The following is a 15,725-nucleotide window of genomic DNA, read 5'->3' as shown; positions in this document are numbered from 1 at the left end:
GTGGCTCACGCCTGTAATCATAGCTGCTCAGGAGGCTGAGATCTGAGGTGAGGATGTCAGTTCAGAGCCAGCCTGGCCAGGAAAGTCTGTGAGACTCGTATCGCCAGTGACCCACTGGAAAGCTGGAAGTGGAGCTGTGGATCAAGTAATAGAGTGCTAGCCGTGAGCTCAAAGGCGCTGGGACAGAAAAAAAGACATGGTTCCCTCACTCAGTTCTGTCCATAACTAATCAGGGAAAGCTTTCTACATTAATGAATTTTTCAGCCTTGTCTTTGGGCAAGTCCTAGAGAAGTCCTGTCACTGATCGTCGCATAAGATGGAAGTAATATGCAGATGGATTCCATTCAAGTGCAAGTTGTGATTGGCTTCTGGAATGGCTCTGATAGAGGATGCAGAAGCATAGTGATGATCACGTTCGTCTACCATTTTGAGGGTTTATGCTAGAGATCAGGTGTTTTATGCGTATTATAATCTTATAAGTCTTGGTATATATTCTAGTCATCAGCACCAACTATTTGGCCCAATTATTGCCATTTTATACAGAGAAAAAGAAGTCCCCAAAGGTAAATAAGCTTTCTTGGGAGAAGGATTTTAAGTAAAGTCTGAGTGATTCTAAAACATGCGTGGTTGTACTCCACCATGATGCTCAATGACTGTAGATTGAAGTTGGTGTATTTTCATCTGCTGGGGGTGTTTTGTCAGGCTCCTCATATGTCTGTCACTCTCTCTCCTTAACTAAAATAGTAAAGTACTGCTGGGTACCAGTGGCTCATGCCTGTAATCCTAGCTCCTTAGAAGGCTGAGTTCTGAGAATCAAGATTCAAAGCCAATCAGAAATACTAAGAGACTGTCTCCAATTAACCAGCAAAAAAGCTAAATATATATAAATATACACACACATACCATATATCTAGTAACATATAGTAATATATTCATTTCTCCTCTTTTTTCCATATAATACCTTTATGTACACTTCGTGTAGAAATGCACAAATGCATAATATCCACATATTAGGTAAATGGTTAGAATATTAGCAGTAAAGATATCATGTGACTTCATGAATAACTGCCATTTATTGGCCAAGCACGCAGGTCCATGCATATAATCCCAGCTACTTGGGAGGCAAAGATGAGGAAGACTGAGTGTTGACTCCAGCCTAGGGGGAAAAAAATAAAACCACGAGACACTATCCAAAAGGATAACCTAAAGAAGACACAAGAGTGGAGGCGTAGCTCAAGTGGTAGAGTGCTTGAGGTTCTGAGTTCAAACCCCAGTGCCACCAAGAGAAAAGAAGATAAACAAACTAACAAGCATGGAAACCTTGCAATATATGAAGCACCATTTGCATGCCAGACTCATTCATTAGTTTCCTGAAATTCTCACAGTAGGCAATCGGATAGATCATTGGATGACAATTCTACTTTATAGGTGAAACAGAGCTCTAAAAAGGCACTTGATCTCCGAAAGGGTACATCTCTCATAGAAGGTAAAACTAGGATTTAAAGCTAGGGAATTGGGATCTGTACATCTAGAATCTACCTTAGTTCCTTGTAGCTGCATCACAATGTTACTTGTAGCAGGACTTACTGAAGGCCGAGCTCCTCTGTGACACTGTCCTGTTTCAAATGCAGGCCTCCAGAACTTAGCAGGCCGGGGTGCTTCTTAGTGCCCCATCTTTACGATGGAGGTGACAGTAGTACCCACCTGACGGATGTCACGCGGGACAGATTAATAGGCTGAGCAGGGCTTGTCTCTGCGCCAGCGTTAGGTACTCTTACCATTCGCGTTAGGTAGTGCTACTACACCGAGCCATGCTACCTCCATAACCCAGGTTAATGCAGAAAAGAAACTGGGAGCTGTTGCGTTGATGGGCTGTTGGATTCTCTTTGCCTGGCTCTGTTGGCCTTTCCCAAGACACAGTCATCAGACTTAATTTCCTCCTTTCTCTCACAGCCATAATTAGATTATGACAGAAGGTATGGGAGAAATGACATGCAGCCCGGGGCGAGAGAACCTCAGTTTAACAAGGCCCTGACAGCCTCCTGTCGGAAGAAGGAAGGGCCTTCCTCCTTCGGCTTCATTAGCACGGAGACAGGCTTGCTTCTCTCCCAGGAAAGGGGTGTGTTTCAGGGAGAAGGACCAAGACAAAGAAACATGTGAATGTTTAGACAGGAGATTAAAACTCTAAAACTGTTGTACCTCAAGATAAAAAAAAATATGGTTTTTTTTCCCCTCAAATATTTCTACTTATCTTTGAAACGATGACATCTTTATTTCTTCTCACCTTTGCTACTTTCCCCATAGTTTTTCACTTGGTATATCTCTTCAACCTGCAAAGAAAATTCTTTTGAAGGTTCCAGAACATTTTGAGACTAGCCAGAGGAAAGGCACACCGCATCCCAGCCATGAACACGTTCCTCTCAGAGAGGCCACACTTACACACCCAGTGTCACTCTCTTCTGAAGCGCTGGAGAGGTTCAGTGAGCACTCGTTTCTCGAATCGTTCTCGCCTGTTCGTTAGTTTATTACATGGAGGCGTCCCCTGAAACACACAGTTCCGAGGCCTCCACTGAAATGAGTTCTGGCAGCTCCATACCCCCATGTGACTACCATCCAAACAAGACACACACCACTTCCATCGTGACAGGAACGCCACGGGAAGGCCCTGTGTCTTGTGTTATGCTCCAGCTTTCTGAGCCTTGGGACATCTCTCTTTTTCCATCTACTCCCTCCCCCCAGACATCTGAGGGCAGATTGTCTGATCCTTCCAGAAGTTTCTGAATGCCTCCGAGAGCTTTTCTCAGCTCTACTTCTCTGCCTGCCATCTTCAGTAAGTTACTTTCTTGTACTTGGGAGAGGAACAGTGTGTCTGGGGGGGTGGGGTGGGGGATGTCTCTCCTCTCTTGTGTCCAACCTCCAGCCTTCTATGCATTATTGATAGAGTTGGCAAAGACTACGAGCAAGTTTGGTGGGGGAGTAGAAGCTGCAGGACTTCCTTTGAATTCTAATCTCTCACCCCGGTCTGTGCATGGTCATGAAAAATGCAGTAGAGAGCGGGCTGGCTTCTCACCTTTGTCCGTCGGCGATGCGTCTTCCACCCCCGATCGTGTGGGATGATGCAGGCGGGCACTCTTTCCTGAAGAGTTTCCTGCAGCAGTTTATTTCGAGCTCTTCACATCCTCATCTCTGATGAATTTTTGAAATCTAAGCTTTCCAGCTTACTCACATGGTTTGGGTTGTTAGGTTGGGAGTGATGATCTGCTACAGAGTCCTAACAAAAAAAAACAGGAAACAAAAAACATTAAGCGCAAGTAGAACAATCAGCTGGTTTTTGATAGTTCACAACCACAACAGTTGTGGCTCAGACACGCTCTAGATCATAAGATGTAAGATTATTGCAAACCTAGCTTGCCCACGGTGAGAAAAACCCTGCATGTATATATCGACTAGTTTATTCATAGCACCACTATCAGATGGATTTAAAGGGCATACATTTTACCACTCAATACTCAAGGAGAGTAATCAAGACCCTTATTGGTTTCTTTCTTGCTATTACATTACCCGGTGAAACACATCAAGTCTATGCGGAGATGCTGTTAATCATAGGATTAGGAACTGCTACAGTCACATAAATTTTACTTGATAATCAGACACGGAAGCAAAAGTGTTTTGATTTGACGCACCTTCAGGGTGATTCTGGGAGTTAACATTCATCTTCAAGGGAAACAGATTGTCATATTAATCTTCTTGTGCATAGCATCTTTGCGATTTTATCCCATTGAGAAACTCAAGTGTGAAAAACAATCATGATGCCCTTAAGTCTCCTTCTAAATGCATGTTCTTGTTTTTAAGAGTAGTAGAGAAAATTTCAAATAGGCACGAAAACAGGAAAGTATAATGGACACATTATTATTATTATTATTATTTTGCCAGTCCTGGGCCTTGGACTCAGGGCCTGAGCACTGTCCCTGGCTTCTTTTTGCTCAAGGCTAGCACTCTGCCACTTGAGCCACAGCACCACTTCTGGCCGTTTTCTGTATATGTGGTGCTGGGGAATCGAACCCAGGGCCTCATGTATGGGAGGCAAGCTCTCTTGCCACTAGGCCATATCCCCAGCCTAATGGACACATTATGGTTGTCCTGTTTTACCCATTCTGTCTCATATCCGTCACTCTCAGGGAGGATGCTCTGGGGGGTAAGGTTTTATATAAACCCTTCCATGTTCATTCAGCTTCTACGAATACAAGAAGATTCATTTGGTATAAGCAGGGTGATTCTTTTGAGAATACGATCCAGAACAACTCGATTGCAATCTTCTTTCTTAACTGAGATTAATCTCAGTGAAGACCCACAACCAGTTGGTTCTGTTTCTTTCTTTTTATTTTTTTATTTTCTTATTACCCCTTTATCCAAACCTCTTCGGGCCATCTGGTTCACTCGGAGCTAGCTTCTCCACCTGGTCAGCACGAGCAAGCTTTCAGTAACCACTTACTGGTTAAGGGAGTGGAGCATCTTGTATTTCCACCGTCTTTGCTCACGGTGCCTGTCCAACGTCCTTCCTCTCTGCTGAGACAGAAAGAAGCATAAACCCAAACGTTGCCACTTTTCCCCCTTTACCCACTGCTTGTTTCTTTCTCTAGTTTTGTCATCCTGCTACTCCTCTTCTTACCAGCTTTTGAAGATAAGAGAGTTCCATAAGACCGGTACAGGGCTTATTTTGTACTTTGTTTTGCCTGTTACCCATGAGATAAATGACTCCCTCTTCCAATCTTCTGATCCCTATACCACTTACATACCTACTTTCTCTTACTAATTCTTATTTATTGCAAATTAGAGATACTTAATCCGACATTTTATTTTAGCATCATATCCGTCAATATTTAATTAGTATTATAGTTATATTACTTACATTGCTAATTAATGTCTAATCAAACCTATTTCACTTCTTTAAGGAAACATATCTGTACCTTAATTTTTACTGCTCTCTTAAAGCTTGTCTTTGTTGATCTGTGCAATGAGGTTCTAATGCACTTTCTTGGAGATAACACGTAAAGCATTATACGTGCTAAACCAGTGGTATGCTCGTTTTGTTTTGTTTATTGTTTTTGCTTGGAGATAGGCTTTTCCCAACTTTGCCGAGGCTCACCTTCAACTCATGATCCTCCTGTCTCTACCGCCCAAGGAACTGAGATCATACATGTGTACCACCAAACCCAGATTCCAGTGCATCTTCTGTTTTCTTTGCTAACACTTAAAAATTTTCCAAAAAGTGATGTTATGAAAAACATCATATACTGAAATGAAATAGCATTGTCATATTTGACAAATAAAATAAAGGGGCAATTAAATTTGAATTTTAGACAGATCTTGCACATTTTAAAAGACTTTTATTGTAAAGGTGATGTACAGAGGGGTTATAGCTGTATAACTGAGGTCATAAAATCTTTTTTTTTTTTGTCAGTTCTAGGGCTTGGACTCAGGGCCTGAGCACTGTCCCTGGCTTCTTTTTGCGCAGGGTTAGCACTCTGCCACTTGAGACACAGCGCCACTTCTGGCCGTTTTCTACATATATGGTGCTGGGGAATTGAACCTGGGGCTTCATGTATAGGAGTCAAGCACTCTTGCCACTAGGCCATGTTCCCAGCCCCATAAATTCATTTCTTTTTGAATACCTCCTCCCTTCTTTTCTCCCACTTTGAACAATTTCATAATAAAACCATGTCCAAAACATTTCAAAGCATAGGCTCATACTAAAAAATAGGTCTCATTATTTATCTAAAATTGAAATATCACTGGACATCCTGTATTAGAGCTGATCCTTGTAAATAGAAAACTTAATGTCTTCAGTTTTATTCTCCAGGTGAAAAGGGTAGATAGTTTGATGCATTTCTTTCTTTTTCTTTACATCGGAGCCTGGTCAAGGCTAGCTCTCTGTCAATTGAGTCACAGCTCCATTTCCGGCGTTGTCGGTGGTTACTTGGAGATGGGTCTCATGGACCTTCATGCAGGGATAACTTCAAACTGTGATCCTGACGTGGAACTGCGAATTGCAGCTCTCAGCCTCCTGAGCTCCAGGCAGGAGACACTGGCTCACGATTGCGTTTTCTTTGTTGAACATGTCTAATATCCCAGACCTGCGAGATAGAAGATTTCATTTCCTCAGTTAACCAAGCTTTCTTTGGTATCTTCTGAATTATAAACTGAACTCTGCTCTTTTTGTGCTCTCGTGTTTTGAGTGACCTGTGTGCTCCCATTGGTCTTCAAGCTCTGTAGCTTTTACCCTCAGTCCAAAGTGACTGTCTTTCTTTTCTCAATCTTGTTTTCTCACCACCGCCTTTTCCTTTTCATCTTCAGAAACGCCTCCTAAGCCCTCATTATCTCTGAGAAACTTGCTTTGACTTTGTATTCTAGCCTGTTCTTTGAGACTTGTATTTCTTGAAAAAAAATATAGTAAGTCTGTGGTCACTGTTGCGAATTTTACTCCCACTCATTTCTCAGCGCGTGGGACACCTTTTACCCATCCCTCTGTGACTTTCATAACCTTCTGTGGTGTTTGCACTTGCGCTGTGGATACACTGAGTGTTTCAGACACTTTTATTTCCCCTTTGTAGCTGTACTAAACCTTATTGCTCTGTGATCTTCTTTGCACATGTGTCCTAAGTCAACATTTACACACTTGACATCTCTCATAGATCTGGGTCTCCCGACCAATTAGACATCTCTCTAGACCCTATCCAAACTCATAACACGAAACTTTATGGGAGCTGTAATATAATTGCCGTCGAATGTTATACACATCCTGAGAAAAAGAGATAAAGCAGTAGGCTGCTAACAGGTATCCAGAGCTTCCAAAATTATGTGCTCATTTGTCTTGTTCTCGAAGTTCTGACTTGGCCACTCGCACACATTGACAGAATGCTGCGTAAGAAATAAGGATTAACACCCTAGAGAAACAAGAACCCCCCTCCCCCCCATAAAGGGGAAAGGACTGTAGTAATGAGATGGTGAGAGTCTCCCACGTTGAACCCACAGGGACAACGGTGACTTGGGCTCAGGTAACGGTGGGGACTGCGGATTCACCGCGTTATGCCATGGATCCTGCCGGAGGTTTCACGGAACTGACTCGCGTTGACTTCCGCTGATAGGGAAATAACACGAATAGAATTGCCTTTGCTTTTTATTTTACTTGAAGCGCATCGGGGTTTGAACTGACACGGGAGCCGCCTGTTGGCGAGGCAGGAGCTCTACCGCACAAGCCACAGCCCCAGGGCCTCGTGCGTGGGTGATTTCTCAGGGAGGCTCTCGTGGTTTTGTGTAGAGCGGCCTCAGACTGCATTCCCTCTCCCCTGCCTCGCGGGGTAACACACACGCACCCTTGCCCCATCCAGGGGAACACACCCGCACCCTTGCCCCGTCCGTCTAGACGTCTTTTGCCTGATCTTTAACTAACATGTTCTTATTAACGACCATTTAAGTTTTATGAGAGGTGGAAGCTTTGCGTTTTGAAATATTCTGTATGCTGAAGCATAGGTGTGTTTTCTAAAAAGTTTGATGCTTGAATCCTTAGTGATGGATAGGATTTAGAGGCTAAATTTTTAGTGTAACAGTACAAAGAAAACCCTTGGGGCTTGCAAAATACTTTATGTAAGCAAGAAAAAACATCTCTAATTTGATGTGCGTTTATATCGTTTTCACTTCGGCTGGAATCTTTATAAGAAAATCAATCAGAAGTACGTGTTGGGATTTCAGTGTCGGCCTGACGCCAGAGAAGCGCTGCCTAGAAACAAGGACTGCCTGGAGAGTAAATTGCTGAAGTGGAATTAGGGTACATTTGGGTTGATTTTAAAACAAAAAAATGGGTTACTTCTGATAGCCTTTAACCATTAACTCTTTTTTTCTTGAAAGCACCTATATTCAGATATCTAAATGAGGCATAATCACCTTTCAGAAGTGGGGTATAATAGAAGAGTGGTCATGCAAATCCTCTGCTTACAAGTGGAAGCTAATATAGAAAAATCCTTCAAGTCACATCAACGTAGATATTTTTAGTTACTAACAAGAATTTTTAATTTTTGAGCTGTAAAACTATGCAATCTTTTTGGCTAGAGATTCTATTTGGGTTTTTTTTTAATGGATAGAACACTCAGATCATGAGAATACACAGGACAGTAAAAGACAGCAATGATTTGTTAGGCACGAGGCAGAGCGCTTGCCTTTAGAAATTTATCTTCCCATGTTAATTTGCATATAAGAACACAGCATACTTATTAGCTTTGGACCCAACAGGATGCAAGTTATGGGTATTTAGAATATTTCCAATAACTTGAGGGGGGGAGAAGGGAAGATGGGAGGGGGAAAAACTGGGAAAGAATGAAGGAGGGGGAGACACTGTACAAAAGGAAACATACTCGTTACCTGACATGTAACTGTAAGCCCTGTGTACATCACCTTGACAATACATTTTTTAAAAAATTATTGCATAAACACACAAACAGGTGTACACACCTGAGTACACAAATTATTCATGCAAAGGGCAATTGTTGCTCAAGATTTAGGATTCTTTTGAGTGCCTAAATAATTTCACTCTTGGGGTGAAAAAAGAATATTTCTAAGCTGAGACAAGGTGGTTCCTTTTACCCAATCACACTGGCATTGGTAAAAATTTGAAAATATCTCTTGGAAAACTATCATTATTGTCACAGCATGCCGAAGCTCCCTACAGCAACAGAGACTCAATTAAAGGATAAATATTTAACAATAATCAAATATTAAAAATAGCTGTAGAGAAATCTTGTGAAGTAAGGGAATGAGCTACTTTACTTGAAAACTTCCATCACAGCGAACAACCCGTCTTTTGGCTTGAACACAAAGGGTGAGAGATCTGATGAAATTATCTTTGAGTTTCCTTTAAACAGTAATTCTCCAGGAAAAATTCCTAAGGCTTAGAGGCCATTAAGTTTCAGTTGGTCGGTAACCAAAGTGACTTGGCTGTTCTAGAAGCAGACTCAGGTGTACACATTTCAGGTGCATTTCCTCAGTTGAGAGGACGAACTCAATACGCACTAAAGGAGAGAAGCAGTGTGGGACAGGAAGGAGGTAAACAAAGATGCAGTCTCCGCAGAGATTCCTGTCGGCCTGATTTCACTGGCAGGGCCCCCTCTGGAGCATAATTTATAGTACTGGCTTGCCTCTACTGGGAGACAAAGGAAAGGGTTTTCCTACCCCTTGTGAGTGGCCATTGTCGCAGCCCAGGTAGGGCAGCTCTTGGGCGGTGACAGGCAGTTCTTCAGCAATGGAGCCAGTTGTGAATTGGTAACAGCTACTGCTAAAAGCAGGCGGCAAAGAGAGTGCCGACTTTACCTGCTCTACCTACCACCCTAGCAAAAGGATTCTCCCGTGCGACAAAAGAGGAAAGGGGAAGCCAGGTGAGCTGCCAGACAGAAGCAGGAACCTGACCTGTCCTGTCAACACAGGGCTGGGGTCCCCTCCCCTCCCGCCTGGTCTCCAAGGCTTCCCAGCTATTCCCGTAATGGATCCTCACAACACTGACCTGGAATGGAGAACAGGGTTCGGCTGCATTAGGATTGAGACCGGAAAGACCAAGACCATGCACATTCTCCTAGTTGGTTGTCCCCCACCCCCCTCGTTGAACTCTACTTCTATAGACAGGAAATAACCTCGCTGTGGAAGTGCAGCCTGAAGGGTTTCTTGAGCCTTAGAGGAGACCCATAAGCAGCCGTGCCCTACGAAACTTAACTACTTCTCCAACAAGCAACGTGTTTCAGAGAGGCTCCCATTTTGAGGCTTGGGATATGCGTGTGTCTCGGTTTACTCTCAGGAAGGCCGGCCGGAAAGAAGGACTTTGTGGTTTGTCTCTATTGAACAGAGGGGCGATGGTAACCCCTCGCCTCATTTCCATTGTGTCCTCCATAATCGCCAGCCTCCCCCCCCGCCCCCCCGCCCCCGTTATTCTGCTTATCCTCATGAGTTACATCCTTCAGCGGCTGCCTTCAGACCATCTTACACACACGTCCAGTGTGGTCCCCGCAAAGACCCTGACATCGTCACGTCTGCCTTGGATACATCACTGTTCCCGTTTAAAAAATAATAATAATAAATGGCTGCTCTTGGTTTTCAGGATCCTAATTCTACCTTCCACTGGGCGTCTTTGTCGATGAAGGAGTGTTTGAAATATGGAGGAAAGCTCGTGGGCAACAACTGCGCCTTCGTCCCTGACATCACACTCATGTCTTTCATCCTCTTCCTGGGCACCTACACCTCCTCCATGGCTCTGAAAAAATTCAAGACCAGCCGCTATTTCCCGACCACAGTAAGTAGCTGAGATTGAAACGTTACCTCTGGATCAGCAAGAATGCACGTTTACACCATGGGAGGGGAGGAAGGGGAAAGGCACCCCGAATTCAACGTGTCTGATACAGTGTTGTTCACCTTTAAAAGGACTTCCCAGTGGTTGCTCATGCACGATGCATACTTGACACAATTGTAGTATTTTTTGGAAAAACTTTCCCAAGGTTTGCTTGCCTCAGATTGTCATAAATTCTGTCCTAACTCTGGACATACTAAAAGGAAACAGTGGGATTTATACTGTCTAAAAACACACAAGTGTAGAAAAAAATACCTTTTCATGTCTAATGCAGCTAAGCAAAAACTCTTTTTATATTCACCCGGCATTTTGATTTTGTGGAATCAAGGTTTTGGGGCTTTTTTGTGCACGGGCTGAACAGGTATTTTAGTACTTGAGTTAGAAACTACAGGCGTAAACTAAAGCTGTGTTGATATTTTAGTATTGGTGTAAGATAGGACGGCCACACTTCCCTTTCATAATGATGAATGTCGCAGCACTAATCATTTAACTGGGCTGTGCAGATATCCTGTCTCCTATTAATATACCTGGGTGGACTTAAATTCAGTACTCTGGTGGTTCTTTGGGAGACTGCAAGATGAGGCCAGTGTATAGTTAATGATTTTTTTTTTTTGCTTTCAAAATAAAACTAAGATAATCCTTTCCTTTACAGTTCATTTCTTTGTGTGTAGGATTTCCATGTTTTCTGTCCTCTGGAGTACACCTGATTTCTATCAGTGCCTGCTCTATACAGCCAGAATCTCGTGAAATCTCTCCTCTAGGTTGAACTTCAGAAGATGAGATGCGGTTTCCCTTTCCCAGTTCCTAGGAAACGAAACTTACATTACTAGGTTCATTTTCACCCAAGAAACTCTAGAGTCTTTTCATTCTCCTTCTCAACTGGAAAAGAATGGAAAGGGTTGATAATGAAATGTCTAGAACTAAATGGCCCAAGGAACGAGAAATTTTCCATGAATGGAAATGAAAACAGAATCTTCCCCCTTGGTCTCTCATGGATATTGTAAAATGGCGGTTCTTGGGCAGAATGCAGTCGCGGTCATTTGTTGCTTAGCACACTGTGTGTAAACACACCCACACCCACACACCACATACGCCTTTGAAATCTTTTACCAGTTCTAGAACCTGCACTGGCTGGTCCTTGTTTGCACAGTGCTCTGCTTATTTAACACCCTGAGCCACAAAGGCCGATGGCAGGCCTGTTCCTGAATGCCTTTCCCACCGTGAGCCAACTTCCACTCCGGGAAACGTGTTTCCTTGCTTCGCTTCTTTGTCTGCGAGGGCATTGTAGAGAAGTCATTCCTATGTAAAGCTTTCGAAGATGCTGTCTTCTCCGTTGAGTTTTTCCCTTTGTAGTTATCAGTTCACTGGTATCTTGGTTTTTATTTTTGTTGCATTTTGACTTACATTTTACAGATCATTACCACCTGTCAAAGTTTTAAAGTTATTTAAGCACTGTAGGTGGAAAAGCAGAAAATTTGTTAGTACTTGTAAGTTGTAATTTGCAAAATAAATCTCACTACAATCTCAAGAAGAAGAAAGTTCAATTATCTTTTCTGTTTTTAATTTTGAAAGACAGTTCTATTTACGGAGCAAACATGACACTTACATATATGTATACGTTGTGGAACAGTCACAGTAGGCTAATTAGCATATCCCTAATTTCACTGACGTCATTTTTTTTGGTGTGTGGTGAGAATAGGTAACATCTACTCTTAGGAAATTTTGAAATATAAAACAGTAACTCTATCCAACATGCTGAGCTCAAGATCTCTTCTTTCTGTCCAAGATCCTTGCTTCTCTCCTCTTTATGGTTTGGACATTTTAAATTTCTGAATACAAATGAGATCATGCAGTGTTTGTCTTCTTGTGCCTGGCTTATTTCACTTAGAATAATGACCTTCCCCTTCCTCCATGTTGCCTCAAATGCAATTATTTCCTCTGGTTTAAGGCTGGATAGTATTGCACTATAAATATGCACCACCTTATCCTATCTTGATTATCTAGATCTTGGTTATTGGGAAAACATGAGAGGACAGCCTTTGACAAGCTGCTTTCATTTCCTCTGGATATATACAGAGTAATGGAATTGCTGGGTCCTTTAAATTTGGGAAGGAACCTCCCAACTCTTTTCCATAATGGCTACACCAAGTTACATTCCCATGGAAAGAGTGCAAGGGTTCCTTTTTTCTTTTCATCACAGCCATGCGAACACTTGCTATCTTCTGTGTTTTTGATAATAGCCATTTTAATGTGTAAAGTTATAACTCAGTATGGACTTAATTTACATTTCCTTTATGATTGGTGATACTGAGTATTTTTTTCCTTTGCCTATTGGCCATTTGTTTGTCACCTATAAGAAATCTCTGTTAGGTGCGTTGTCCATTTTTAAATGAGTTAGTATTTGTTATTGAGTGCATTATATATTCAAGATAGTAATTCCTTACTAGATGTATGATTTGTAAAAATGATACCTTATAGAATATCTTTGTACTCTGTTGATTGTTTCTTTTTCCTGGTGGAAAGCATTTTAGTTTGATAAAATCTTGTCTGCTTTCACTTGTGTTTCCTGTACTTTAGGGTTAGTATCTACAAAAAAGCATACACAAAAGTTAGTTTGTTTGAGAATAAGCATAATCTTTGACTGAACCAACACAATGAATCCTTTCCCCTATGCTTTATTTTTTAAGTTTAAGGTTTCATATTTAAGTACTTAATCCATTTTGGGTACTTTCATGTTTGATAGAAGGTAAGGGTCCAGTTTCATTCGTATGCATTTGAATGTCTAGTTTCCCAATACTGCTTATTGAAGTAATGTTCCTCCCCCTAATGTGTGGTTCTCAAACATCTTGATTGAAAATCAGTTAACTTTGAATGTGTGAGTTTATTTCTGGCCCATCTATTCTCTTTGGTCTAAAGATCCTTTCTTTTCTGGTATGTGTGGTGTGTGTGTGTGTGTGTGTTTGTCCTGGAGTTTGAACTCAGGGCCAGGGCACTATCCCCAAGCTTCTTTTGCTCAAAGCTAGTGCTCTATCACTTGAGCCATAGCTCCACTTCCAGATTTGTTTGGTAGTTTATTGGAGAGAAGCGTCTCACAGACTTTCCTGTCCGTGCTGGCTTTCAAACCCTGATCCTCAGGTCTCAGCCACCTGGGTAACTAGGATTACAGGTGTGAGCCACAGGCACCTGGCTATCTTTTTACAACCAATTTAGTTTGCTTACTGTAGCTTCACAGTATATTTTTGAAGCCAGGTATTGGAATGATCCCAGATTTGTTCTTTTTACTCAAAATTGCTTTAGCTATTTGGAATCTTTTGTCTCCATACAGATTTTAAGATTATTTTTCCTGTTTTTGTGAAAAATGACATAGGGATTTTTATAGGGATTGCACTTAATTTCACTGAGTAGTATAGACGTTTATTAGTATTTCTAATCATGAACATAGGGTATCTATTCATTTATGTTTTCAGTTCTTTAATTCTTTACGGATTCCAAATTATAACTCATTTACCTCTTTGAGTGAATGTATTCCTAGATATTTTATTAATTATGTAGCTGTTGTAAATGGGATTAATTTCTCGATTTTGCTTTCAGATTATGTATAGTAACACTTGATTTCCTTATATTAATTTTTGTATCTCACAACTTTACTGAGTGTGTCAGTTCTGTGTGTGTGTGTGTGTGTGTGTGTGTGTGTGTGTGTGTGTGTACGTAATCTCCAGGGTCTTCTATGATACGATCATGTGCCTGTTGGGAAGTTTTAACTTCTCCCTTTCCTGTGTGGATGCATTGGTGGTTGTGGGCTGGTCTAGCATGTGGACTGTGCCAGGGCCCAGTGGCGGTTCTGGCCTGACATTACACAGCCCTGGAGCCCATGAAGTTGGATCGGCAGAAGCTAGAACCGTGTTGGGGCCAGTTTGGAGGTCAGGGTAGTTTGCTACTGAACTGGCCATGGGGTTGGACGGGAGCTAAACAGCTACAGTTCATATGGCCAGGGGAAAGAGGACACCCAAGTCCCAGGACAGGCCTGGAACCTGGGCTGTTGGGTCAGATGTGTGCTGGGTATACCCAATTCTTGGGTATGGAGTCTGGAATGGAGACCTGGCCCGCCTGGGTATGACCATGAGGCCTGTCTGAAACTGCCTCAGGAAATACAGGGATGAATCTAGTGTCTGTCTAATGCCAAGCCAGAGGCTCATTTCCCCAAGTAGAGGGTTTCTGCCTCCAGATTATGCTGCCTGGGGTTGGAAGAACTGTACTACGGCAATGCAAGTTTCTTTCCTATTCTCTTCAATATGTCTTTCCCTGTTACTAAACTCCACTCATGTGTTACAGTTGTTTACCTGATTTTCTTAGACCTTTGGAAATTCTACTCTTGAATCTGTACTTGTTTGGTTTGATGTTTGAGGGTATGGTGGTGGGTGAGCGTCAGAAAGCCCACTCTGTCCACTGCTTACATTTCACTTCCTGGCAGGCCAAATAGAGATCTTTTTAACGGTCGATAGTCATCACCTATATCTTCCAGTAGGAACTCCCCAGTTGAGGCTAGCTCCTCACACATAAACGTTTCTTTCCTAATGGAAGTTTAATCAAGTAATTTTTGAGCTATTGCTAAATGTTGCTGAGAAAATCCTGAGAATGTAAAAATAGATAAATAATAGAATTTCAGTTGCAATTTTTTTGTTAACTTGGTTCTCATTGTGGTGGAGAATTATACCTAACAAATCACAAAATAAACAGGGAAAAGAATGTGATTTTTAAGAATCAGTGTTCAAATGTGTGGTCTTTCGGCTTGTTGTCTCCTTTTATATTCCTCCTTCACACTACAGCTAAATAATGCCTTCATGGTGCATACATGTTTATAAACAGGTATTAAGAGCATCATTTGCTCTGTCTTACCAAAGTGTGTTTTAACTTAAGCTGTCATTTAGAAAGACCTTTCTGCAGATAGGAACAGATAGGTTGTAGATTCTTATACTTAAAAATTTCGTAAGTTTATCATATGCTTAGCACTGTAAGATAATCTTTAAGTGCTAGGAAATAATAAAGGCTAAATGATTCCTTTTAGTGTCTTACTCATACCAACAAGTCACATGAAACATGAAAACACTCAAATTCTAATACTGAGTGACAGTGGCCTTATCAAATAAAATGTCCTGTTCTCCTTGAACTTACCTTGTTGTTTCTGTTTTGCATTTCCATTTCAGTACATTTAGGTGAGTTGCTAGGTGAGAAGGTAAACTGCTTGAAAATGATGACATTTCTGTTTTGCTCCTCACACCAACCAGCATGAAAGTAGATCTACACTCGTTTTCCAATAGCAGTTGTGTCATAGAAACCAATC

At 41.8% G+C, this 15,725-nt stretch overlaps 1 protein-coding gene across 1 annotated transcript in view; it reads left to right on the top strand.

The window, feature by feature from the left end:
• The window catches only part of Slc4a4 (solute carrier family 4 member 4), a 178,948-nt gene that overhangs the window by 127,150 nt on the left and 36,073 nt on the right, over positions 1–15,725 (top strand). The window contains exon 13 of the mRNA XM_048364722.1: positions 10,139–10,330. Coding sequence (XP_048220679.1) covers positions 10,139–10,330 — 192 coding nt within the window. The remainder of the gene's footprint in view (positions 1–10,138; positions 10,331–15,725) is intronic.

The sequence above is a fragment of the Perognathus longimembris genome, chromosome 16 (assembly GCF_023159225.1).
Source record: "Perognathus longimembris pacificus isolate PPM17 chromosome 16, ASM2315922v1, whole genome shotgun sequence".
In the NCBI taxonomy this organism is placed as follows: domain Eukaryota; kingdom Metazoa; phylum Chordata; class Mammalia; order Rodentia; family Heteromyidae; genus Perognathus; species Perognathus longimembris.
Note: the sequence above shows the minus strand (reverse complement) of the source record. Positions and strands in the feature narration are given on the sequence as shown.